We start from the raw sequence: 27,600 nt of genomic DNA, 5'->3' as shown, positions 1-27,600 counted from the left end.
ATTGCGGAAGGCTCCTTCGGACCAGCCGCTGCGCCCGATCCCAGAGCCTTCCTTTATTTCTCCCCCGCGCAAAAGCTAGGATCGCCCTCCTGGGGGGGTCCTCCTTCCCCAGCCCCCCCCCCAATCCACGCCTGCCCGTCTTCTCTTGGAGGGACGGCTGTCCGCCCCCCCCCCGCCATCCCCAAATCCAAACGCCAATTGACGGAGAGAGAATTGCGGCGGGCGCCAGGTTGCAGATGCTGGGCGGATAAAGCAAGCGGCGGAGGCCGTTGCGTCGGGCTGGGGGCGGCGGCTCCGGGTGTAGGAAGAGGCGGCCTCGGGGCGGAGACTGCCGGCTTCCTCGGCCTGAACTTCCCGGGCGGCGGCGGCCCGTCTTCGGGGGGTCTTGCAGCCGTCGGCGGGCGCCCGGGTGGCGTTTGGTGAGTGAGCTGTTTACTCCCCTCCCGGCTTAGTTGCCCCCCTTTAAAAGCAGAGCCTGCCCGGGCAAAGAGTTCGTGTGAACGCCTTTGGATGTATACCTGCGTTGCTTTGTCTCTTTCCCCCCTGCCTGCTCGGTCCTTCCTTCCTCAGCCTGGCCACTACAAAGCCCATCGTCCTCCCCAGGCCCTCTCTTTGTGCCGGCTTCCGGATGGGTGGGGTTGCGAGGCCTGGCTTCTCTGCCGCGCCCCCTCCCTCCCACTCCTCCATGGATCACAAAGCCTGGCATCCCCAGCCAGGCTGCCCCAGATGCAAGGTTCTTGGCATGACCCCGGATGGATCGCAAAGCCTAGAATCCCCAGCCAGGCTGCTCTGGCACCTCCCAGATGGATTGCAAAGCCTAGAATCCCCTGCCAGCTTCCCCAGATGCAAAGCCTGGCACCCCCTGGATGGATTGCAAAGCCTAGCATCCCCAGCCAGGATCCCCACCCCCTGGGGACCCTTCCTACAAATGCAGTGTGTGGATGCCAGGTTGGGGAGACGGTTCAGGGCCAAATTCTTGTCAGGACGACCTGACCTGTTAAATTCCTGACACTCCTGAATCTGGCCATGCTACCTTGGGCTTGGTACCCCTTGACCCAAGGCAAATGTCGCCCCCGTGCTGCCGATTGTGGGAATTGCAGGGCAACCTACTTGTCTGGGCTACCATAATCTGTTTCCTTTTCCCATATAGGCCAAGATTCTTGGGGTTTTTTTTAACCGGGTTTATTAATTCACCTGTAACCCAGTAGAGGTAGTCCTCGACTTACGACCACAAATGGAGCCCCCAAATTTATGTTGCTGAAAAAGTCTGTGGGCCTTTGCTCCGTTTTACGACTTGTCGTATTTGTGAAGCGAAACACTGCGGCTATCAAAACGAATCACACGGTCATTAAGTGAATCCGGCTTCCCCATTGATTTTGCTTATCCGAAGTTCACAGAAAAGGTATCAGGAGACACACCCCCAGGAATACCACGACTGTCATAACTATGAATCACTTGACAAGCATCCGAATGCAAATTGCGTGACCATGGGGAGGTTGCAGTGGTTGTGAGTTGAAGTCACTTCCCCCCCCCCCCCAATGCTGTCGTCACATTGAAGGGTCGCTAAATGAGCTGTCGTAAATCAGGGACCATCTGTATGGGGCCGAGTGATGTATCGTATAATCATCGTGATTCGAGAAGATTTCCTGGGGTTCAAAAAAATCAAGGCAAAGCTCTTTACAGATGCAGTTGTTCATTTAAAGCAGTGCTGGTCCCTTTAAGACGGGTGGACTTCAACTCCCAGAATTCCCCAGGCCTGTGGAATTCTGGGTGTTGAAGTCCACCCGTCTTAAAGGGGCCACGTTTCAAAAAAAACCCACTCTTCTTTTATCCCATTCCATTTTTTCTCTTGTTCTTCTTCCTTATTGTTTTTATTCAATCCAGTTGTTGTTGTTTTTACCTGCAGACACTTCCCATGGACACCAGCCCCCCCATCCCAGATCCCGGGGGTCCCCGAAGGGATTTTACTACCTCGGCTTCGGACGTGGGCCCTCCCTCTTTCGAATGGCTTCTGGGACGCTTGGGGGCCCCGGGCGAACGTCGGCAGCGCCTTCTGCTGGCCCTCAGCTGCCTCCCCTGCGTCCTCGTCGGTTTGGCCTTGGGTTCAGATGCCCTCTTCGCACTCACCCCTGTGCACCGCTGCAGAGACCCCAACGGCACCAAGCTGCCTGATAACGCCACCTGTCACGGCCCCCATGGTCAAAGTGGGGATTCTGGGGGGCTCCCCATCCTCACCAACAACCCAGTGACGGAGGTGAGTATCTCCACAACGTCATTCTCCTGAGTTAATCCCCGTAAGCCCTTGCGGGGTGGAGTCTTGGGCAACCGAATGGAGCTGAGTGTTTCCTGGCCGGATGCCTGCCCCGTCGCCAGTGCTGAGTTTTGTTCAGCAGATATGTTCTCATTGTAATGATTTATGCAAAACGCAATGGAATGTTTTTTTTAAATTTATGTATGTATGTATGTATGTATTTATTTATATTATTATTATTATTATTATTATTATTTATTAGATTTGTATGTCGCCCTTCTCCGCAGACTTATTTATTTATTTATTGATTGATTGATTGATTGGATTTGTATGACACGGGGCATACAATGTAGGACTCGGGGCAGCTCACAACATATCAAAAACAATATATTGTATCACATACATATCTAAAAAATCAAATTAATATAACTAAAAAACACTTTTAAAAAACACTAAAAAGATTTAAAAACATTCATTACCATTCACACAGCAAAACATACTACACTCGTCGGCCAGAGGGCTAAGGTCTAATACCTCTTAAGTGAGTCTTAAGACTCTTGCAGAAGGCGAGGAAGATGGGGGCAGTAGGAATCTCCGCAGGGAGCTGATTTTGGAGGGCTGGGGCCCCCACAGAGAAGGCTCTTCCCCTAGGTCCCGCCAAGCGGCATTGTCTAGTTGATGGGATCTAGAGAAGGCTGACTCTGTGGGACCTCACTGGTCGCTGGGATTCATGCGTCAGAAGGCGGTCCTGGAGGTATTCTGGCCCAATGCCATGTAGGGCTTTATAGGTCATAACTAACACTTTGAATTGTGTCTGGAAACTAATTGGCAGCCAATATAGTCTGCAAATGCAACCTAAGAAATAGATAAGAGTCAGCCTAGCCCCAGAGCTGCACAATGGATGGAGAAAGAGAAGGAAGAACCCTCAAGCTGCAAAAGAGATTGTGGGCGATTGAAACAAGCAGTCCTCGACTTATAACCATTTTGTTTTAGCAACTGAAATTACAACAGGGCTGGAAAAAAATCCACGAGCAATTTTTCACACCTAACGACCATCACCACATCCCTATCAAAATTGAGACGCTGGGCAATTGACTCGTATTTATGAGAGTCGCACTGTCCCCAGGTCACTTGATCACCTCTGATTCACTTAACCACTGGGTTACTAACTTAACAACCGCAGCTATAACAACTATGGCAAGCAAACTTGTAAAATGAGGCAAAACCCAACTGTCTTTGTGGTCATGTGGAGGATTACCTATATAGATAGTCCTCAGCTTATGGCCGCCTGTTTAACAAAAACTTATTTACAATCTGTTTTCGTGCTTACGACTGTGGTAGCATCCAACAGTCACGTGGTCTTGCTTATTTATTTATTTATTTATTCATTCATTCATTCATTCATTCATTCATTCATTTATTAGGATTTTTATGCCGCCCTTCTCCGTAGACTCAGGGCGGCTTACAACATGTTAGCAATAGCACTTTTGAACAGAGCCAGCCTATTGCCCCCACAATCCGGGTCCTCATTTTACCCACCTCGGAAGGATGGAAGGCTGAGTCAACCTTGAGCTGGTGATGAGATTTGAACCGCTGACCTACAGATCTACAGTCAGCTTCAGTGGCCTGCAGTACTGCACTCTACCCACTGTGCTGCCCCGGCTCTATTAGCGATGGAATTTTGCTCAGCTGAATTGTGGTCATAAGTGGAGGACTACTTCTACCTTCATGGTTGCCGTTTCATGTAGCCTTACGACGAAGTAGAATTCTGTTAAGCAGAATGGTGAATTTATATGGAATTATTATAAGTTGAATAAAAGTGAATGAAAAATCGTAATCCATTTCCCTTACGCAGGTCTCGAGTCACAGAGATTGAAGGCCACCAAGGCAAAAAATGTCCGAAAGGTTATGGGAATGTTAAAAATGTTATTTGCAGATGGAAGCATGTTAAAATACAGATTATGGATTGTTTGTGAAGTTGTTTGAACGGTGCCCCGAGGCTACTCCTGGGCCTAACAATGGGGAAAAAATCCGGGCATTGTTTTTTCTCTACAAACAAAAAGAAAAAAAGTTACAACAGTTTCTAAACGCAATCAGCAAGAGATTTTCCTTTAATTTTATTTAAGGATGTGGCCGTGAAGCTGATGTAGGAAACATGGCGTGACTCTTTGCCAGTCGGGAAACGGGGACCAATTTTTTAATCTTTGGAGGGAGAACTTTTGTTAAATATTTCCTATTTTTCCCCCCATACAGAACAATAGTTTCCTATTTTCTGGCACTCATCCATGTTTTTTTTAATTATTTTTTTTTTAATTTTAAAAATTAATTAATTTGTAATTAATTTTTTTAAATTAATTAATTTTTTAAGGGGGAAATCCCACTTAAAATGACTGGCGGGTAATTTAATTTAATTTTTTATAACTAGGGACCTGAGATTTTTTTATTTCTGGATGTGGTAAAAGAAAAATAGGCCGAAAAATAAAGCATATGTGAGAATAAATGCAACGCTTAATGAATTTGGATGGTTCTTGACAAACAACCACCTTTCTCGCCACCGTTGTTAAGCGAATGGCTGCTGTGGTTAGGTTAGTCCCCCAGTTGTTGCGTGAATCTGCTATCCCCCTTGACTTAGCTCGTCCGAAGGTCGCAGAAGGGGAATCTCCACGCCTATCATTAACTGTGAGTTGCTAAGTTGATCCAGCGACTGTGGGGGCAGGAGGGGGGTACAAAGGCCATAAACATGAAAAATTGTCATAAGTCACTTTTTTAAGGGCTGTTGTGACTTTGGACATTAAGCAAACTGTCATAAACCAGGGACTACGGTAATTCAACTTATGTTAGCAAAACCTTCAGAAGAGAAGGATTTAGGGGGAGTGATTTCTGACAGTCTCAAAATGGGTGAACAGTGTGGTTGGGCTGTAGGAAAAGCAAGCAGGATACTTGGCTGCATAGCTAGAGGTATAACAAGCAGGAAGAGGGAGATTGTGATCCCCTTATATAGAGCACTGGTGAGACCACATTTGGAATTCTGTGTTCAGTTCTGGAGACCTCACCTACAAAAAGAGATTGACAAAATTGAACGGCTCCAAAGATGGGCTACAAAAATGGCTGAAGGTCTTAAGCATAAAACGTATCAGGAAAGACTTAATGAACTCCATCTGTCTAGTCTGGAGGACAGAAGGAAAAGGGGGGACATGATCGAAACGTATATGTTAAAGGGTTAAATAAGGTCCAGGAGGGAAGTGTTTTTAATAGGAAAGTGAACACAAGAACAAGGGGACACAATCTGAAGTTAGTTGGGGGAAAGATCAAAAGCAACGTGAGAAAATATTATTTTACTGAAAGAGTAGTAGATCCTTGGAACAAACTTCCAGCAGACATGGTTGGTAAATCCACAGTCACTGGATTGAAACATGCCTGGGATAAACATGGATCCATTGTAAGATAAAATACAGGAAATAGTATAAGGGCAGACTAGATGGACCATGAGGTCTTTTTATGCCGTCAATCTTCTATGTTTCTATGTTTCTAACTCTAAGCCAGGAATGTGAGCCAGTGGTGTGCTGCAGCTGCCAAAAAGCCGAATGCAAACTCAGGCTGCATTAACAAGGATAGAAAGAATCAAGCCGTAGAAATTTTTGGCTCCACCACTGCTGTAAGTCGAGAATTACCCTCAACGCAGGGGTCGTAAGCACAGGGAGCGATCATAAGTCGCTTTTTCCAGCACCGTCAATAACTCCAAATGGGTCGTAAGACAAGGACTGCAAACATGCAACCACATTCCTTCCAATACCAGATTTAAATTGCGCATTTATTCCTTCTAAGGCATGAATGAAGTAATTTTTAAAAATAATAAAAATCTTTATCCTTTTTTCCTTCCACAGTGGTCCCTGGATCACTCCGGCAGCTGGGTGATCCCTCTGGAGCAGATCTGTTTCCTCCTGGGCTTCGCTGCCGGAGCCGTTTTCCTGGGTCACCTGGCAGACAGGTAAGTGAGAAGGTTCGGACGGGAGTCTTTAGTTCATCAACTAAATGGGGTTCCTGTTTATGTTTTTCATGGGTTTTTTTAATGGTGGTTTTTTTTTATGGATTGCAAACCGCCTAAGGGGCCCATCAGGTAGATGGCATATACAAGGAAGGAAGGAAGGAAGGAGAAAAAAGGAAAGAAAAGAAAGATGGAGGAGAAGGAAGGATGGAAAGAGGAAAAAAGGAAGAAAGATGAAGGAAGGGAGGAGAAAAAGGGAAGGATGGAAAGAAAAAGGGAGGAGGGAGGGAAGAGAAAGGAAGGAAGGAAGAAAAAGGAAAAGAAAAAGATGGAGAGGAAGGAAGAAAGGCAAGAGAGAAAAGGAAAGAAGAAAGAGGAAGGAAGGAAAGAGAAAAAAAGGAAGGAAGGGAAGAAAGGAAGAAGGAAAGAAAGGAAGGAAAGATGGAGGGGAAGGGAAAAGGCAAGAGAAAAGGAAGAAAGAAAAGAAATACAGAGAAAGGAAAGGAAAGGGAGGGAGGGAAGAAAAAGGAAGAAAAAGAAAGAAAGGAAACAAAGATGGAGGGAAAAGGAAAAAAGGAAGAGAAAAGGAAGAAAAAAAGACAGCGGAAGGAAAGAAAAAAAGAAGGGAAGGAAGGAAGGAAAAAGAAAAGGAAGGAGAAGAGGGAGGGAGGAAGGAAGGAAGACTCAAGTATAAATCCACCACTTTCATCAATTTGTTTAGTGATCAAGGAGGGTTACACCGGCACTGAAAAATGTGACTATTTTTTGTGCTCAGCGACCATAGCAGCCTCCCCGTAGTCACATGATTGAAATTTCAACTTATGACGGTCACAGCCTCCTAGAGTCACATGATTTCCCCTGTCGCGACCTCCCGCAAAGCCGTTGGCGGGGGAAGCCGGATTCACTTAACAGAGCGCTTGTGTGTCTCATTTTTTAGCAAATGAAGCAATTCGCTTAATGACCAGGATCGAGAGAAAGCGTAAGATGCAGCAAAACTCACTTAACAAGAGTTTCACTTAACAACGCAAATGGTTGTACGTTGAGGACTGTCTCTGTCCTTTTCAATGGTTTTTTTTTTAATTGCAAGCCCCCTGAGGGCACTGCTAGCATATATACATTTAATAAATAAGTAAATAAATAAATAAGATACTTTAAGTAATTTAATTTAATTTAATGTAATTAACTTATATGCCACGCAATCCCATGGGACTCAGGACAACTTCCACTTACAACGGTTTATTTAGTGAGCGTTCAAAGTTGCAGCGGCACCGAAGAATTTGACTTATGACCATTTTTCACGACCGTTGCAGGTTCACACGATCAAAATGCAGCTGTTTGGTAACTGACTTTATTTATGACAGTCGCAGCGTCAGGGATGGTCGTAAGTCGAGAACTGCTAGTCTTAGAAACGTTTGTTTTAGCGATGACTCGGCGCTGAAAAAGGGGAGGGACTTTCAACCAGTCTTCACGCTTACGACTGGCAGGTCACGTGTTCACCATTTGTGATCTTCCCAGACGGCGTCTGGCAAAACTACCATTGGGGGGGAAATCGGATTCACTTAACAACCGTGTTATCTTACTTAATGGCTGCCGTGTTTCACTTAACAACTATGGCAAAGATAGGTCGCAAAAACCTACCGTAAAAAAAACACTTGGATCAACAATACGTTTATTTATTTATTTATTTATTTATTGGATTTGTATGCCGCCCCTCTCCGCAGACTCAGGGCGGCTAACAACAATGATAAAAAACAACATGTAACAATCCAATTTAATAAAACAACTAAAAACTCTTATTATAAAAACCAAACATACACACAAACATACCATGCATAACTTGTAATGGCCTAGGGGAAGGAATATCCTAACTCCCCCATGCCTGGCGACAAAGGTGGGTCTTGAGTAATTTGCGAAAGACAAGGAGGGTGGGGGCCGTTCTAATCTCTGGGGGGAGTTGATTCCAGAGGGCCGGGGCCGCCACAGAGAAGGCTCTTCCCCTGGGGCCCGCCAAACGACATTGTTTGGTCGACGGGACCCGGAGAAGGCCAACTCTGGGACCTTATCGGCCGCTGGGATTCGTGCGGCAGAAGGCGGTTCCGGATGTATTCTGGCCCAATGCCATGTAGGGCTTTAAAGGTCATTACCAACATTTAACAACCGCTTGCGGGAAAGGGGGACAAAATATGGCGTGGCTCGCTTAACAGCATTTGTGGTTCCCGATTGTGGTTTTAAGTCGAGGACTCTCCTGTAATCTCTCAATTTCCGTTGCTCTTCGCAGCGTAGGGCGACGGAGTACTTTCCTCCTGTCTTTGGCTCTTGGCTGCCCGGCGGGCGTCCTGGCAGCCTTCGCGGCCTCTCCCTCCGTCTTCATACTGGGTCGCTTTCTGTGGGGTACGATGCTGGGAGCCATGCAACTCGCCCTCTACGTCACCCGTAAGTACCACGCAGGAGCTTCCGCGCGTCGCCCCAACATTTTGATATCTTTGGACTGCTGGAAGAGTGATTGTTATAAGATAGTGGTTTATCAACCGAAGCGTTGGCTGTACATACGTTTTAGAAGATGGCTAGGCCGAAGCCTAGTGTATTTCTTTAGAGGTGCTAAATTGTTGTGGTTTTTTTTAATGAGTTTTAAAACAATAGCCAAAAAGGGAAGGACCAAAATGCAATTAGGATGGAAAATACGTATATAAGAGAATAACAGATGGGATATTGGAGGTCTTCAAGTCCAACTCCCTGCTCCAGCCGGAGACCCTATGCCAGTAACGGGTTTGTTTGTTTGTTTGTTTGTTTGTTTGATTTGTATGCCGCCCCTCTCCGGAGACTCCGGGCGGCTAACAGCAATAATAAAACAGCATATAATAATAATCCAATACTAAAAACAGTTAAAAAACCATTACAGTGTTCCCTCCAGTTTCGCGGGGGATGCGTTCTGAGACTGCCCGCGAAAGTCGAATTTCCGCGAAGTAGAGATGCGGAAGTAAATACACTATTTTTGGCTATGAACAGTATCACAAGCCTTCCCTTAACACTTTAAACCCCTAAAGTGCAATTTCCCATTTCCTTAGCAACCATTTAGATCATTACTCACCATGTTTATTTATTAAAGTTTATTAAAAAAAATATTTATTAAAGTTGGATGAAAGTTTGGTGATGACATATGACGTCATCGGGCAGGAAAAACCATGGTATAGGGAAAAAACCCACTAAGTATTTTTTAATTAATATTTTTGAAAAACTGTGGTATAGACTTTTCGCGAAGTTCGAACCCGCGAAAATCGAGGGAACACTGTATTATAAAAACCAAACATACATACAGACATACCATGCATAAAATTGTAAAGGCCTAGGGGGAAAGAGTATCTCAGTTCCCCCATGCCTGGCGGCAGAGGTGGGTTTTAAGCAGCTTACGAAAGGCAAGGAAGGTGGGGGCAATTCTAATCTCTGGGGGGAGTTGGTTCCAGAGGGTCGGGGCCGCCACAGAGAAGGCTCTTCCCCTGGATCCCACCAAGCGACATTGTTTAGTTGCATCCGGTACAGCTGGAATCGGATCCGGTAGCAGAAATTGAGATGTGCAGGCATCTCCACGCCCATGAGGAGTGCACACATGCACCCGTGCAAGATTTGGCCTCTGCGAATGCACAGCAAGTGAAATCCCATGCAAGGACGCTATTGCATGTGAGATTTTGCAGAGTTTTGGCTTCTGCGCATGTGCAGAAGCAATGAAATTGCTGAAAATTGGCAAAATGCGAGAGCGTCCTCACATGAAATTTTCCTTGCTGCGCATGTGCAGAGGTCAACTCTCACGCCGATGGGCATGCACCCATTGGTTGCGCACACGCCCGCAACAATCCCAGAGAGCATACCAATAGCAACCAGTTAGGACAATTAACCGGTGGAACAGTTTGCCACCAGAAGTTTTGGATGCTCCAACACTGGAGGTTTTTTAAAGAAAATCTTTCTTTCTATGCTCAAGATGGCGAATCTATGGCACATGTGAAAATTGTTCTGGGTTTTGCACTTTGACAGTGAGGACAATTAACCAGTGGGATAGCTTGCCACTAGAAGTTGTCAGTGCTCCATCACCGGAGGTTTTTAAAAAGAGAAAGGACTATTTCTCTTTATTGTGATATATTTATTGTGATATACTATTTATTGTGATATATTTATTGTGATATACTATTTATTGGGCTATATGGTCTTCTCAAGTAGGGGGGGTTGGACTAGAAGACCTCCAAGGGCCCATCCAACTCTGCTATTGTGAATTATCCAATCTTGAAATTATTCCACATGGCCCAGGAATAAATCGGATCTGGAAATGCAGCAATTCCAAAATTAATCCAAGCTTAAAATATAATTTTATTTACAGGCCATAATTCCAGGGAGCTTTGAGAAATACTTTATCAGGCACAGATTACAAATCCCATAATCTCCTGCCCTTATTTTCTTAAGCTTGGAGAACAACTGCTTGTTGCCTTTTTACAATTTGCATCCTGAACTTCAATCTAATTTCTCCAAAGGCTATGTGATATTTTTTTCCCCACTTGCTAAATTATTAACATAATTATGTTAATTTTAATTCCTTTTCATTAGGACGGATAATATTATGTATGACCTTGGGTGTCTGTTTTGAAAATAACAAATTAAATAATAGACAAAATGGGTGGGGGTGAGTTGGTAGTCTTCCACTTAGGACCAGAATGGAGGACAAAATGATCGTCATAAGTCAGGCCGGTCATTAAATGAGTCATCATGTGACTCGAGTTGATTTTATGATGTTTGTTTGCAGTGCTCATTAAGTAAATCGTAGTTCTTAAGTGAATATTATGATTAAATAAGCCCACCGTCCATACATTTTTTCCCGAAAATGACCAGGGAATTCTGGGATTGGAAGTCCACATATCTTAAAATTGCCAACTTTGGAGACTGCTGCTCCAAACTTTCAGCTATAATTTAGATTACTGGTGGTCCTCGACGTACAACAATTCCATTTAGTGACAGTTCAAAGTTACAGAAGCCCTGGGGAAAATAAGTGACTTAGAACTATGATCTCACCCAGCGGTTTCATGTAGATATTAAATAGCAGGGGGGAGAGGATCAATCCCTGAGGCACTCCGCAAGGGAGATACCTAGAAGTTGACCTCTGACCCCCCACTAACACCGACTGCGACCGGCCGGAGAGGTAGGAGGAGAACCATTGAAGGACAGTGCCTCCCACTCCCAACCCCTCCAGCCGGCGCAGAAGGATACCATGATCGATGGTATCGAAAGCCGCTGAGTGGTCAAGAAGCACCAGGACAGAGGACAAGACCCTGTCCCGGGCCCACCAGAGATCATCCATCAGTGCGACCAAAGCAGTTAGTAAATTTTGTGCTCCATTCTGGTCGTAATGTGAGGACTTGTACCTGTATCCTTCTTCTTTATAAGTTACAATGCCCTGTCTTGCCTTCTATCCTTCCCTAGGTTTGGAGTTGTGTTGTCCTTCACAACGGCTACCGGTAGCCATGGCGGGAGACCTTGTCCAGGTGGGAGGACGGTTCCTCCTCCTGGGTCTGGCGTGGGTCTGCGGCAGTTGGCGGGTTCTGCAAGGGGTCATCTCAGCCGGAATGGGCATGTGCCTGCTGTATGGGTAAGTCGGCTTCTTTTTCTTCAAACTCGGTCAAGCAACATTGAGGGATGCCAGAGCCATTAAAAGAAAAGAGAACGGTCACTCAGCCCCAGGAAAGATGAAAAGGTGACAACGAAAATCAATACCACACCACTTTATTTATTTATTTAATTAATTGATTAATTGATTGATTGATTGATTGATTGATTAATTAGATTTGTCTGCCGCCCCTCTCCGAAGACTCGGGGCGACTAACAACAATATTAAAAAAAAACCAATGTAAACAAATCTAATATTAAAAATAATCTAAAAATCCCCAATTTAAAGAACCACTCATACATACAAGCATACCATGCATAAATTCTATAAGCCTAGGGGGAAGGGAAATTTCAATTCCCCCTTGATCAGAGTTGGTATTCACTTACCTTTCCTACCAGTTCACAAAGGTGAGTGCTAAAGGTGAGTTACAAAATGAAATTCAATGGTGAAAAAAAGTCAGGTTATACATTCAGGCAATAAAAACAAAAATGCACAGTTACAGTATATGTGGTACCTTGCTCAATAGTAGTAACTGTGATAGGGATCTTAGATTCCTAGTGGACAGCCATTAAAATATGAGCCAGCCATGTGCAGAAGCTGCCAAAAAAACCAACACAGTTCTCGGCTGCATCAACAGAGGGATAGAATCAAGGTCACATGAAATGTTAATACCACTTTATAAGGCCTTGGTAAGGCCACACTTGGAATAGGGAATTCAGTTTTGGTCGCCACTATGCAAAAAGGATGTTGAGACTCTAGAACAGGGGTCCCCAAACTTGGCAACTTGAAGACTTGTGGACTTCAACTCCCAGAATTCACCAGCCAGCATAGCTGGCTGGAGAATTCTGGGAATTGAAGTCCACAAGTCTTCAAGTTGCCAAGTTCGAAGACCTCTGCTCTAGAAAAAATGCAGAGCAACGAAGAAGATTAAGGGACTGGAGGCTAAAACATATAAAGAACGGTTGCAGGAACGGGGCATGGATAGTTTAATGAAAAGTAGAACTAGGAGGTAGGTAGGTAGGTAGGTAGGTAGGTAGGTAGATAGATAGATAGATAGATAGATAGATAGATAGATAGATAGATAGATAGATAGATAGATGAATGACCGATAGACAGACAGATGATACAGAGATGATACAGTGTTCCCTCGATTTTCGCGGGGGATGCGTTCCGAGACTGCCCACGAAAGTCGAATTTCCACAAAGTGGAGGTGCGGAAGTAAATACAGTATACTATTTTTGGCTATGAACAGTATCACAAGCCTTCCCTTAACACCTTAAAGCCCTAAATTACAATTTCCCATTCCCTTAGCAACCATTTAGATTATTAATCACCATGTTTACTTATTAAAGTTTATTTAAAAAAATATTTATTAAAGGTGGATGAAAGTTGGGGGATGACATATGACGTTATCGGGCGGGAAAAAATGTGGTATGGGGGGGAAACCGCGAAGCATTTTTTAATTAATATTTTTGAAAAAAGTGGTATAGACTTTTTGCGAAGTTCGAACCCGCGAAAATCGAGGGAACCGTGTAGATATATAAGAGAGACTGGGAATCCAGCACAGTGTAAGTTCAGTGGTAAACATTACCACAGTTCCAACCATCCAAAGTTACGACGGCACTGAAAAAAAAGTGACTTTGACGGTTTTTCACATTTGCAACATCTCTGCAGTCAGGTGATTTTTACATTCAGATTTGGGGGCTGGATGGTGGTCGTAAGTCGGGGTCACTTGGTGTAGAGAGGAAAATCTATTCTAAAATCCATGGCGATGCGTCGGTCTTCCTGCATTTCATAAATGCGAGGCAAATTTACATGCCATGCATAAATCTGCATATAAATCGTAGACCTCGGGCTATTTCTTGCCCTCCCTGCCATCTTCAACAGGACAATCGGCTTAGTGAGTAGACAAAGTGGACATTTTGTCACGCAGCAATTGCCATGGAGATGTGCTGGGAGTTGGGCGAGACACAAGAGGCTTGTATTCCTTGCGTTTCCAGGCTTTTCTTAAATTGTGCCGTTCATCCACACTACGTCCAGTGAGAAATTTGGGGAGGAATTCCGCAGCCCTTCCAAGTAGGGCCATACCAACAAAAGAGCACCTAGGCTCGGTCAAATGTTGCTTTATATGGAACCGTGTAATCTTGAAATCTTGGCAAGGAAACCCCTCCTGCCGGGCTTAATCCTGGTTTGTTTGTTTGTTTGTTTGTTCATCTTCGCTGGATGAGGCTTGTTTCTCCCTATTTATTATTATTAGCAGAATGGTTTGTTTGGGAAATGAGTTTCCTTCCTGTTTTGGCTTTTTGTTTTTATTGAACATTAATTACAAAATCTTTCTTCCTCTCTCCTCCCTCCCTCCCTTTCATCCTTCTTTATTTCTTTCCCTCCATCCTTCCTCCCTTTCTTTGCACCCTTCTTTCTTTCTTTCCTTCCCTCCATCCTTCCTCCCTTTCTTTCCACCCTTCCTTCCCTCCCTCCTTCCTTCTTCACTTGTTAATTTTTTTTAAATCCTCTCCTTCCTTTTTTCCTTCCTCCCTACTTAATATTTCCTTTTTTAAATTCTCTCCCTTCCTTTCATCCTTCTTTCCTTACTTCCATCCATCAATCCTTCCTTCCCTCCCTCCCACCCTTCCTCCTCTCTCTCCTTCCTTCCTCTCTCTTTAATTTTCTTTTTTAAATCCTCTCCTTCCTTTTGCCTTCCTCCCTACTTAATATTTCCTTTTTAAAATTCTCTCTCTCCCTTCCTTTCATCCTTCTTTCCTTACTTCCATCCATCAATCCTTCCTTCCCTCCCTCCCACCCTTCCTCCTTCCTCCTCTCTCTCCTTCCTTCCTCTCTCTTTAATTTTCTTTTTAAAATCCTCTCATTCCTTTCTTCCTCCCCTTCTTAATGTTTCCTTTTTAAAATTCTCTCCCTTCATTCCTTCCTTTCTTCTCTCCCTCCCTTCTTCTTTCCTTTCATTCCGCCTTCCTTCCTCCCTTTAATTATCTTTTGAAATCCTCCCCTTCCTTCCTTTTTCTTCTCCATCCCTCCCTACTTAATATTTCCTTTTTAAAATGTTCTCCTTCTCTTGTTTCCTTCTTCCCTCCCTCCCTCCTTAATTTTCTTTTTTAAATTCCTCCCTCCGTTTGTCCGTTCGTTCAATCCTTCCTTCCTTCCTTCCTTCCTTCCTTCCTTCCTTCCTTCCTTCCTTTCTCTCCCCCTCTCTCTTTAATTTTACCTCTCTTTTTTTTTCCAAATATATTTTATTAATTTTAAAAAACAAACACAACAAACATAACATACAGCATTTAGTGGAGCTACAGTAGCTCCGCTCAAATTGGAAGTCATCACTGTAATTAAAAAAGAGAAAAAAAGAAGTATTTTGTTATTTAACATCTATAGAATATGTAAAATTATCAATTTTAAAATAGTAAAAATCAACGTATATAAAAGTTTATAAGAATCTATATAAAAAATTTTAAGAGAAGAAAGAAGAGGTTACATTTGTAGTATAGATAATCACCAACTAATGCAATTTAACTACTAAATTCAAACATTGACCTCTCTTTTTAATTCTCTCTTCCTCCCTTTCTTCCTAGCTGCCCGGGGTTGTATCCCGAATCTCCCCGCTGGCTCTTGACTACCCGTCGAACGGCTCAGGCCAAGGATGTCTTGTTAGCCCTGTGTCAAGATGGCAATGCCCTCGAACCCGAGACCCGGGAGGCCCTGGATGGTGAGTACTGCAGCTTGCTAAAAAACAACAACAACAACCCGTCATTCCAGTTGGTTGACTGGGCATTACAGCATTACTATACTATAGTTTTAAATGGGGATCCTTTCAGCACAATTCTCAGATAAGGGAGCACTTTGTAATTGCTTGTTTGAGAGACGAGGGAACAATTCCCAGAACTCCTATGGCTGGTTTTGGGGCCTTCAGGGTACTGTTTTTTAGCCCCTTAAAGATGGTGGACTTCAACTCCCAGAACTCCCACGGCTGGATTTGAGGCCTTTAGGACAGTTTTTTAGCCCCTTGAAGATCGGTGGACTTCAACTCCCAGAATTCCCATGGCTGGATTTGAGGCCTTTAGGACAGTTTTTTAGCCCCTTAAAGATGGTGGACTTCAACTCCCAGAACTCCCATGGCTGGTTTTAGGGCCTTCATGAGAGTTTTTTAGCCCCTTGAAGATGGGTGGCGCATGAATCCGAGCAACCGGTTAGGTTCCACAGAGTTGGCCTTCTCCGGGTCACATCGACAAAACAATGTCGTTTGGCGGGACCCAGGGAAAGAGCCTTCTCTGTAGCAGCCCCGACCCCCTGGAACCAGCTCCCCCCCGGAGATCAGAACTGCCCCCACCCTCCTTGCCTTTCGTAAAGTTCTTAAGACCCATCTCTGCCGTCGGGCATGGGGGAACTGAGACATCTCCCCCGGGCCTATACAGTTTATACATGGTATGTTTGTGTGTATGCTTGCTTTTAATAATGGGGGTTTTAGTGTTTTTTAAATTATTAGATTTGTTCTTACATTGTCTTTGTTATTGTTGTGAGCCGCCCCGAGTCTACGGAGAGGAGCAGCATACAAATCTAATAAATAATAATAAATAAATAATAATAATAACTCCCAGAATTCCCATGGCTGGTTTTGGGGCCTTCATGACAGTTTTTTTTAGCCCCTTGAAGATGGGTGGACTTCAATTCCTAGAATTCCCATGGCTGGATTTCAGGCCTTTAGGACACTTTTTTTTAGCCCCTTGTAGATGGGTGGACTTCAATTCCCAGAACTCCCATGGCTGGTTTTGGGCCCTTTAAGATAATATTTTTCAGCCCCTTAAAAATGGGTGGACTTCAACTCCCAGAATTCCCCAGCCAGCATTGTTGGGTGGCAGGATTCTGGGAATTGAAGTCCACCGATCTTCAAGTTGCCAAGGTTTGAGAAACACTGCTGAGGTCCTCTGTGCCCGTCCTGAGCCAAGGTTGTATCGAGGATGGTGTGATAACATCTCCACTGACGGACCTTCGTTTTTCCTTCCTCCGCTACCCGATCTGGTCCCTCCCATCTTCCGCCAACCCTGCAGAGCTGGACAACACTTGCCATTTACCGACAGCTTCCCAGATCTCACTCCGCACCCTCCTGTCCTGCAGGAACATATGGAAAAACATCCTGATCCTTGGTTTTACCACGTAAGTTGAACTTCGTATGCTAGAGGCTGCAGGAAAGGTGGGCTGGACTTGTGGGCAGCCGAGAGGTGTATAAATTCTTAGAACGAGAAAAAAAAATGAAAAGTCAAAGTAAGACAAACTTAGTAGAGGGGACAAGTTGCTAGTAGAATTTTTTTTTAGGGAGCTCTAATTTCTTGTTTTGCAATTTCCTTTAACCATTTTTCTACCTTATTCCAACAGATCTTAGATTTTGGGTATGTCCACCACGCATGAAAATATGTGCCAATTTCTTTTTTACATTTCCAGCAAATAGGTGAAGCACTTGGAAACATCTTTGAAATCCTATTTGGTGGGAGATGCCATCTATAAAACATCTTAATTTGATTTTCTTTAAAGGAAATTGATTTAGTTATTTTCCAGTTATATAGCCAAACCTTTTCCCATGTATCTAAATTTATTTCCTTTGCAAAAAATTTTACACCAACTAATCGTATTATCTTTCAATATCCAACCTATCGTCTTATAATTTATTAAATATTTATATAATTTCCCAATCAATTTTCCTAGGTTTTGGATTAATAATTTCCCGAGTGTATTATTATCCTTCTTGAAAATGAATATTCTCACGCCTTTTTGATATCTAGAGTTAATCTGGGCATACTACCACCAATCTATTTCCACCCCTGACTCCTGTAATTCTTGTTTTGTTTTCAGTTTTAATTGATGATAATCTCTATATTTCCATATTTTCCCTTCTTTTAACAAATTAGGATGAGAGATGGCTTCTATTGGTGAGATCCATTCTGGCATTACTAAAAAGTGATTTTTTTAAAATCTCATTCCAAACTTCTATTAATGTCTTCCTAATTATATTACTGTTAAAGTATGAATGAGTTTTGGACTTTTCATACCATACGAAGGCATGCCAGCCTAGCATTAAATCGTGGCCCTCTAGGTTTAATAATCTTCTATTTTCCAGAGTTAACCATTCTTTTATGCACGATAATGCGGTCGCTTGGTAATATAACTTCCAATTTGGGAGGGCAAGCCCTTCTCTCTCTTTCCGATCTTCTAATGAACTTTGTTTTATTCTTGGTTTCTTACCCTGCCATATAAATTTTTTAGTAATCTTATTTAATTCTTTTAAAAAATTCTCACCTGGATTGATTGGGATTACTTGAAATAGAAATAATACTTTGGGCAGAATATTCATTTTAATTGTGGAAATTCTTCCCACTAAAGATAGCTGTTGGTTGTTCCATATTTTCAAGTCTTTTTTAATTTGTCCTAAAAGCTTTATATAGTTATCATTTTTTAAAGACATACCTTTGGAAGAAATCCAAATACAGTACCTAAGTATTTTTCTTTTTTTGTTATTTTCATATTTGTTAATTTTTCTAGATGTTTTATCTGTGAATCTGTCATGTTTTTATAAGTATTTGTGTCTCTTCCTTATTAATTTTCAAACCTGCTACTTTCCCATATTCTTCTATTAGATCTATTAATTTTGATGTTGATGTCAAAGGATCTTCTATTATGAAGGCCACATCATCGGCAAAAGCTTGGACTTTATATGTTTCTTTTTTAATCTTCACACCTTTTATTTCCTTTTCTGTTCTTATTTTTATTAATACAGTTTCTAATGTTAAAATAAATAATAATGGTGATATAGGGCAGCCTTGTCTAACTCCTCTTTGTATTTCTAATCTTCCTGTTTGTTCTTTGTTTATTATAATTTTTGCAGATTGGTTGGAATAAATCGCATCATATTATATTAAAAAATTTAGTTCCCACATTCATCTTATTTAATTGTATTTTCATAAAGGTCCAATCTACGTTGTCAAATGCTTTTTTAGCATCAAGAAATATAAGTGCCATTTGTTTTTCGGGGTGTTGCTCATAGTATTCCAAGGTATTTATAATTGTCCTCATATTATTTTTAATTTGTCTAAAAATCCATTCTGGTCTTCATGTATTATTTCATTTATAATGTTTTTAAACCTAAATGCATATATTGATATAAAAATTTTATAATCCACATTTAATAAGGAAATTGATCTGTAGTTTTCATTTTTTTTCTTTTTCTGTTCCTGGTTTATGTATTAATGTTATTAAAGATTCTGTCCATGTTTTAGGTAATTTACCGTCCGCTATTATCTCATTAAATATCTCCAACATATTTGAAAAAAGTATTTCACTGTCTAGCTTATAAAATTCTACGGGTATTGCATCAGGGCCGGTAGCTTTATTATTTTTCTGATTTTTAATAGATTGCTGTAATTCTGCTTCTCTAAAGGGTTTATTTAATTTTTGTTGTTGGTCTTCAGTTAATTTAGGTCTCCTGGTGGTTGGCCCAAAGTCACCCAATTGTCTTTCATGCTTAAGGCAGTACTAGAACTCCCCATCTTCTGCTGATTGGCCTGAAGTCACCCAGTTGGTTTTATGTCTATGGCAGAACTTGAACTCACAGTTTCTTGCTTTGTAGCCTGGTGCCTCCAGTCCAAACTGACTTTCTAGTTTGCCTGTGATGATCCTTTTTAATGTTGATGAGATTCTTCCTTCCATCCTAATTGTGTCTGGAGTATCCTCGTTTGTTCTTCTGAGACCCTGAACCCATAAACTTAAACCAGTTTCTCCCTTCGACTCGCTTTCCTACAGGTTCATAGCCCACGCGATCTGCCACTGTTACCAGCAGGCCTGGGAGTCAATGGAGGACCCACACGCTAAGTTCTACTTCACCTTCCTGTTGCCGGCTGGCAGCGCCGGTCTCGGTTGCCTCTTTCTGTGCCTCACCGTACATCGGTATGGACGTCGCGGGATTTTGCTTCTCACAACCACCCTGACTGGCATCGCCTCTCTGATCCTGCTGGGGCTGGGAGAATGTAAGAACTTCAGATTTCCAAGGAACGTAAAGCTAGAGCAGAACAGAACAGAATGAAGGGACCTTAGAGGTCTTCAATCCAACCCCCTAGAATACATTAGAGTACCACAGAACAGAACAGAACAAGAGAGTTGGAAGGCACCTTAGATGTCTTCTAGTCCAACCTGTGGACAGGCTGGCTGGGGAATTCTGGGAGTTGAAGTCTACAGGTCTTCAAGTTATCAAGGTTGAAAAGCAAGTTATAAAGATGGAGTAAGCTATAAATTGGTGTATAAGTAGAATATTTCAGAGATTGTTGTACAAAAAAAGGCTACTCCAGTGATAGCAAACCTTTGGCATGGGTGCCACAGGTGGCACATGGAGCCATATCCGCTGGCACACAAGCTGTTGCCGTAGCTCAGCTCCAATATGCATGTGTGTGCTGGCCAGCTGATTTTTGGCTCACACAGAGGCTCTGGGAGGGCGTTTTTGGCTTCCAGAGGGCCTCCGGGGGGATGGGGGAGGGTGTTTTTACTCCCATCCCCAGCTCCAAGGAAGGGCAAAACACAAGCCTACTAGGCCCACCAGAAGTTGGGAAACAGGCCATTTCTGGTCTCCAGAGGGCCTCTGGGGGAACTAGGGAAGCTATTTTTGAGCTCCCCATGTATTGAATTATGGATGTCGGCACTTGCGCGTGTGCAATAACCCAAGCACACACTCTTTCGGCACCTGAGGGAAAAAAAGTTTCACCATCACTGGGCTATTCCATATTAATTGTCTGTGGGTGTCAAGTCATAAATCTTGCTGTTCTGCCGTTCCACCTGTTGTAGAACAAAAAGAGAGAGAGAATATTCCCTGCTCCTATTAAAAAAAATGATACCTAAAATCACCTTTAAATTTCAGGAGAATTTAAAGAAAAAAAATCTATTTTAAAGCCTCCCTGGGAAATTGTGGGGGCAATATGCTGACTCTGTTTTAAAAAGTGCTATTGCTAACTTTTTGTAACCCACCCTGTGTCCAAGGAGAAAGGCGGCATAAAAAAATTGAATGAAAAGAAAGATAGATAGATTCAGAAGAATGATTTTAAAAATCCGTTGGAATTGCCATTTCACTTTATCAAACACCTTTCTTGTCTCTGGTATATAATAATTAATAATAATAATAATTTATTAGATTTGTACGCCACCCCTCTCCGAAGACTCGGGGCTTTTGTAGGGCATTATCCTTGTTTTGGGAGTGTGGGTCTGTCAAGATGTTGCTGGACTACAACTCCCAGCAGCCCCAGCCAACTGGGGATTTCTGAAAGTGCTGTTTGACTTCCTCTTCTCTCCCTTTTTTTGTCATTTTCGTGCCTTCCGTTTTGTCCTCTGTTGCAGATCTCAACAACGCAGCCCGAAGAACGTTTTCCATTCTTGGACTCTTCACTTCCCATGCAGCCGGCTCCCTCAGCATCTTCTTCGCTGCTGAAGTCATTCCCACCATAATCAGGTCAGGTGGAAAAGGCCCCCAAGAGAATAGGGAGGGGTCCCAGGGTAGAAAAATAGTTAACGCAGGGGTCCCCAACCTGTGAGCCGCAAGCATGCAACCCTACTTGCACATGTACCCGCTATTCTCACAAATGAAGCTGTGTGCCCGCCTCTGCTGCTCACATAAAATCATTCCCTTTTTCCCTCCCTCCCCACCTCATTGGATCACCAACCCAGGTAGGTTGCAGTGGAGACGAAAGCATAGAAAAATAGCTTCCGGGGAGGTGGTGGTAGGGAAACCGCCAGTGTAAATTCACACCCTTCCTTACCTTTTTGTCCACCCATTTTGCCTTCAAGTGTCTAGTCCTCATTATTATAGCTTTGTCTCCTTCCTTTCTTTCCTTATTTTTTTTCTGCCTTTTATCCATCCACCCATCCCTTTTCCTTTCTCCTTCCTAACTCTTCCCTTCCCTTACTATTTTTCTTTTCTTTGTCATTCCTTCCTTCCTTCCATCCATTCATCCATCCATCTTTTCCTTCTTCCATTCTGCCTTCTCTGTACATCTTCCTTCCTTCCTTTTTCTTTCTCCTCCGTTCTTTTTCTTCCTTCCTCCCTCCCTCCCTTCTTTTATTTTTTTTCTTTCTCTTATTTTCTTCCTTCTTCTTTCTCTTTCCTTCCTTCCTATTTCTTTCCCCTTTCCTCTTTTTTCCTTTCCTTCCTTCCTTCCTTCCTTTCTTTTCTGCCCCCTTCCTTCCGCTTTTCCTTCTTCTTTCCTTCCTCTTTTCCTTTTTTCTCCCTCACTTCCTTTCTATTTATCTCTTTTCCTCCCTCCCTCTTCTTTTCTTTCCTTCCTTCTTCTCTTTCCTCCCCCCTTCCTTCTTCCTTTCTTCCCTTCTTTCCTTCCTTTCTATCACCTGTCTTTTCTTCTTCCTTCCTCCCTCCCTCTTTCTTTTCTCCTTTTCTTCCTTCTTCCCGCATTCTTTCCTCCGTGCAGAAAACGAGACTCCTACTAATCTAAACAAGGCAATTTTCTTCCACAGAGGGAAAGGTCTCGGCATCACCCTGGCCCTGGCCTCCCTCGGAGGGCTGAGCGCCCCGCTGTTGCGGGTGCGAGAACAGCACGGCTCCTTCCTCGAACACATCGTCCTGGCCTCCCTCAACATCCTAGCCCTGCTTTGCCTGCTCTTGCTGCCTGAGACCAAACGCAAACCCTTGCCCGAAACTTTGCACGACGGAGAACTTTATCGGAGGCCTTCACTGCTCCGGCGGGCTGGCGAGTCCGCAGGCCGGGACTCCCATGGTGCGACACGGCGAGACGACGTCCCGTTGCTCTCTACCCCGAATCCTGCCAGCTGATGCCATGGCAGGCTTGGTTTTGGCCTCAACGGGTGAGCTCGGCCAGCAAACGCAAGAGGCGAATGGAGGCCAGGAGGAGAAAGGGGGAAAAAAATATCCGATTTTGATTTCCACCCCGCTTCTGACGTTGCTCGAAAGGAGTCGCTTCACGTCGGCTGCACCAGCAGCAAAAACTCGTTTGTTTAAACGGACGGACTAAAACTGGAAACTAGGATTCGTAGCTAGTTTCCCTAAAAGAGTAGCATTTCTTGACTTCAAAAACCTGAAAATGTGCGGACTTCAACTCTTAACTTCTTGTTGCCTTTTTTAAAATTTACATTGGGAACTTCAGGGTAGTTGCATGGGATATTTTTTGTTCATTTCCTTAATAGTTAACATAATTATATTAATTTTCATTCCTTTTCATTAGGACCAGGGAAGGGCTCCTCGTTGCTGGTGCTACTGGTGCGCTTTTGGCGACCAATGCGGACCTGAGCCGGCGCAAGATTCACCTGCGCATGTACAGGAAGTGAAATCTCGTGCAACGCTCGTGCGCACGAGATTTTGTCGATTCTTGATTATTGCTTCTGCGCACACAAGAAAATGCTGAAAAATGGTGAAATCTCACACGAGAATCCTTGCGTGAGATTTCACTTCCTGCGCATGCGCAGAAGCCGAATATCACAGGGGCGCGCACCATTTGTCCTACAGGGACAGTGTACCGGACTGTTCATGCAGCAGCCCTCTACTGATTGGGACAGATAATATTATATATTCCCTTGGGCGTCCTGCAGCCTGCCTTGAAGATAACAGAAATTAAATAACAGACAAAATAGAAAAGAAAATAGATAGTCTTTAGACTTAGTGTCGGCAACCTTGAACACTCGAGCCACAAAAGTCATAACTGGAAGCTCCCCATTCAGTTCTGGAGCTGCCCAGAAAGCTGGTTCCCCCTACCAAAGAGTCTTTTCCTAGCAGGGCATTCTTTTTCCTCGGCCAAATGAAAATCCATTTCCTCCACCATAGAGTCTCCTCCTAGCATGCCGTCCTTTTTCTCAGCCAAATGAAATCCCATTCCTCCACCATAGAGTCCCCCTAGCAGAGTATTTTTTCTTCTTACCGACTGGCAACAGGGAGCCACAGCAGAGGGATGAAAGAGCCACATGTGGCTACAGAGCCGCAGGGGGTTGCCCCTGTAAAATAGAGCCTGGAATTATGGTCCTAAGTCTTGCCGGTCATTAGATGGATCATTCCATGATCGACTTGATTTGATGATTTCTTTTTTTTTAGCAGTGCTTGAATCACAGATGTTAAGTGACCATCACGATTATTAAATGAGCCAATTTTCCACCATTTTGTTTCCTGGAAAACAACCAGGGAATTCTGGGAGTTGAAGTCCATACATCTTCAAACGCACCAGGTCAAGAAACAGTGAATTTGGAAGCAGGAAGGAAAGACCCCGCCACCCTTTTACACCAGAGATGAAATTTTTAGGCCAAGCCAAATTGGCAGACAATTCTCCACGGACTGTCAAGGACAAGAGAAAAATCTGAAAACTTTCTTCTCGGAAGAGAATTTTTATACCCTTTCTGCTTTTGGCAATGGAAAGATTTGGAGGGCTTATGAACTGAAGATTACAGGATCGAGAGTTCCTCAGTGAAGGGCTGCTTAGCTAGGAGGTCAGGGTAATCCTCCGATTTTTAAAATGCCTCTTTTCTTTTTTTTTTGAAGAGTTTTTCGAGGGACGATTTGGGTTTGGCGGGAGATAATTCTGTTTTTATTTCCGTTTTACCAATGCAAGACAGGGGAATCAAGGCCCGTGGTCTGCGGACTGATGTCCAAGGCAGCATCCAAGGGTTCAACCTATGCATACATCTCATTTTTAATCATTGTGTCCGTGACACACTTCTCTTTGCAAAGGGCTCACATTCGGGACATTGACTCAGAGGTGACCAAGTCCTAAAATGAAGACTTATTTCAAATGCACGTTTTTCCTTCCCTCCCCAAAAGAAACTGATGGCTAGAACAGACGAGCTATGATGACCCGAGGCGTGACACGAAGGCAACACAACCAGGGAATGAGTATGAGTCCCTTTATTGACACCAACTTTTCCCCCAACGTCCCGTTTATTCTCCAGCCTGGAGAAAAGCTCTCCCACAAATCTGCAGCACTTTCTGACTGCAAATACTCCCGTACTAACGCAGTAAGCGGAATGACTGCAAGTCAAGGCAAGATAAGGAGTCGCAGAAGCAAAGAATTCATGGCAATAATTCCAGCAAGACAAGTTAAGCATGCGAAATAACAGGAATGCAGGCCACAACTCTGAACACTAGATGAATTCAGTGTTTGTTCCTGACAAATGCCCTTCCCAACTGCCTCTCCTTTAAACTCCATCCCCAGGTGTGCCTTGTGAGGGGAATCGGGGCCCGTTCCCTTCTCGTCACCCACGCAACCCATGTTCTCTTCTGCGTTATTCCCTGCATGCCCTAGGATGAGGAGGGGGGGTGCTTGGTCTTCATCTAAACCCCCCTCTCCTTTGTTCCACCTCTCCCCTGCTCTGCCCAGCCTGATTTTGCCCTTCCCCCATTTCCTGCACAGTCAACAGAGCCACTCTCCTGTTCTCTGTCCGTCAACTGTTCGTCTTCCGACTTCAATGGGGGCATAACGCAAGCAATGTTCTTCATTGCTTTTCTTGACAGACAGCAAGTTTGGTCTGGCTCCAAAAACGCCTGGCCGGCACATTTGGCTGGTAAAGTCTTCATTTAAGCTCGCATCAAAAAGAAATGGAAAGACCACCCACATACAAAGGTGACATCAACGGTCGCGTCCCCATCCCCAAATCTGGAACATACAGGAAGTCCTCGACTTACAACCACAATTGATCCCCAAATGTCCGCAGCTAAGTGAGAGTTCAGTGGGTTCTGCCCCATTTTCCGACCTTTCTTGCCAGAGTTGTTAAGTGAATCTCAATTTTTGGCTTTTCCTTCAACTTTGATTGTCGGAAGGACTGCAGGACACTGCAGCCTTCATAAATATGAGTTGATAAGCAAGTGAGCCGGGGTGGCGCAGCAGGTAGCGTGCTGTACTGCAGGCCACTGAAGCTGACTTGTAGATCTGAAGGTCAGCGGTTCAAATATCATCACCGGCTCAAGGTTGACTCAGCCTTCCATCCTTCCTAGGTGGGTAAAATGAGGACCCAGATTGTGGGGGCAATAGCCTAGCTCTGTTAAAAAACTGCTATTGCTAACATGTTGTAAGCCACCCTGAGTCTAAGGAGAAGGGCGGCATAAAAATCAAACAAACAAATAAATAAATCTGAATTTTGACCATGGGTGACCGTGGCGATGCTGGAAGTGAAAAACGTCACTTTTTGCAGGCACGTTGGAACTTTGGTCGCTAAACCAACTGTTGCCAATTGAGAACTTCCTGTATGTTCCGTTTTTTTAACCAGCTGGTTCCCCCTGCCATAGTGTCTCCTCCTAGCATGGCATCCTTTTTCCTCTGCCAAATGAAAATCCTGTTCTTCCACCATAGAGTCTCGTCATAGCAGATCTTCTTTACCTTTTACCGACCGGGAACAGGAAGCAACAGCAGAGGGAGGAAAGAACCACCTGTGGCTATAGAGCCACAGGTGAAAATGGAGCCGTGGCGATGCTGGAAGTGAAAAACGTCACTTTTTGCAGGCCCGTTGGAACTTTGGTCGCTAAACCCACTATTGTAAATTGAGAACTTCGCGTACGGTTTTTTTTTAACCGGCTGCAAATCATTTTTGGGGCTCGGAATTAACAGTGGGTTTTATTGCCGATGAAGGAGGAGAGATGGTGGCTAAATGACACAGCGTCACACCCAGGGAAGGACCACTCAGGCTGATGTGCACATGTGTGTGCAAACACTACCCCTTTTGCTCCCTTGGGAGTTAAACATGCAACCCCCTTCCCCGCCCAAGCCCTTGGTAGGCGCAAAAACCTTTTGAACTGCTTTGTAATCTTGAAGGGAAATAAAACACTGACTGTTAATAAGCTAAATAAAGGAAATATATATTCCATTGGGAAAACCTTGGCTGAGCTTCACAGTTTCTGTTAGACTTGCAGGGATAGGCCAAGTTAGCTCTTCTATGACATTTGGACTTCAATTCCCAGAATTCCTGCACTGGCATGATTGGCTTAGGAATTCTGGGAGTTGAAGTCCACAAGTCATAGAAGAGCCAACTTTGCCTATTAGAGGAATGCCAGATAATGACTTCATATTATTCTGTATTATACTGTTGCATCGTTTTGGTTGCCACTATATTCTGCCCCAGAGAAAACGTAGCATGCAAACACACAATTTGTTCAAACCTATATTTAATTAACCACTACTAATAAAATAACTTAGTAGTGTTCACACACAAATAAACCTTCAATCAGTCTTTTCTTGGGAAAAAAACCCAGCTGTTAAAAATTATATGGCATTACCAGCTGGCACAAGTCCATAAAGTCATAAAGCAAAAATAAGTCACTAGTCCTGGATATCTCAGGAAGCTTAACAGAGGTTGGCAAAATGCCTGGAATCAGTCCACAAAACAGATAAGCCGAGCGAGCAGAGGTTTTCCTCTGTCCTCGATCCACAGCTCACATTAGAGAAACATCTTTCGGCTGTGGCGAGGGGGGCATTTGCCCAGATTCGCCTGGTGCACCAGTTGTGGCCCTATCTGGACCGGGAAACACTGCTCAGTCACTTATGCCCTCATCACCTCGAGGCTCGACTACTGTAATGCTCTCTACATGGGGCTACCTTTGAAAAGTGTTCAGAAACTTCAGATTGTGCAGAATGCAGCTGCGAGAGCTATCATGGGCTTTCCCAAAAATGTCCATCTAACACCAATACTCCACAGCCTGCATTGGTTGCCTATCAGTTTCCGGTCACAATTCAAAATGTT

The 27,600-nt window shown here is 43.8% G+C and overlaps 1 protein-coding gene across 2 annotated transcripts; it reads left to right on the top strand.

Annotated features, from left to right (window-relative positions):
• Positions 1-26,736, top strand: SLC22A17 (solute carrier family 22 member 17). Of its 2 annotated transcripts, none has more exons than XM_070767065.1 (10): positions 1-419; positions 1,907-2,254; positions 6,136-6,239; positions 8,515-8,669; positions 11,697-11,862; positions 15,462-15,595; positions 16,935-17,040; positions 19,678-19,901; positions 21,256-21,367; positions 22,387-26,736. In XM_070767065.1, exons 2-10 carry the CDS (start codon positions 1,916-1,918, stop codon positions 22,700-22,702), a joined length of 1,656 nt encoding a protein of 551 aa, XP_070623166.1. In that variant the 5' UTR covers positions 1-419; positions 1,907-1,915; the 3' UTR covers positions 22,703-26,736. The 2 variants fall into 2 exon arrangements, with proteins under 2 accessions (XP_070623166.1, XP_070623167.1); XM_070767066.1 differs by having other exon boundaries at positions 13-419; positions 25,382-26,736.
• The last annotated feature ends 864 nt before the right edge of the window (positions 26,737-27,600 follow it).

The sequence above is a fragment of the Erythrolamprus reginae genome, chromosome Z, assembly GCF_031021105.1.
Source record: "Erythrolamprus reginae isolate rEryReg1 chromosome Z, rEryReg1.hap1, whole genome shotgun sequence".
Lineage (NCBI taxonomy): Eukaryota > Metazoa > Chordata > Lepidosauria > Squamata > Dipsadidae > Erythrolamprus > Erythrolamprus reginae.
Note: the sequence above shows the minus strand (reverse complement) of the source record. Positions and strands in the feature narration are given on the sequence as shown.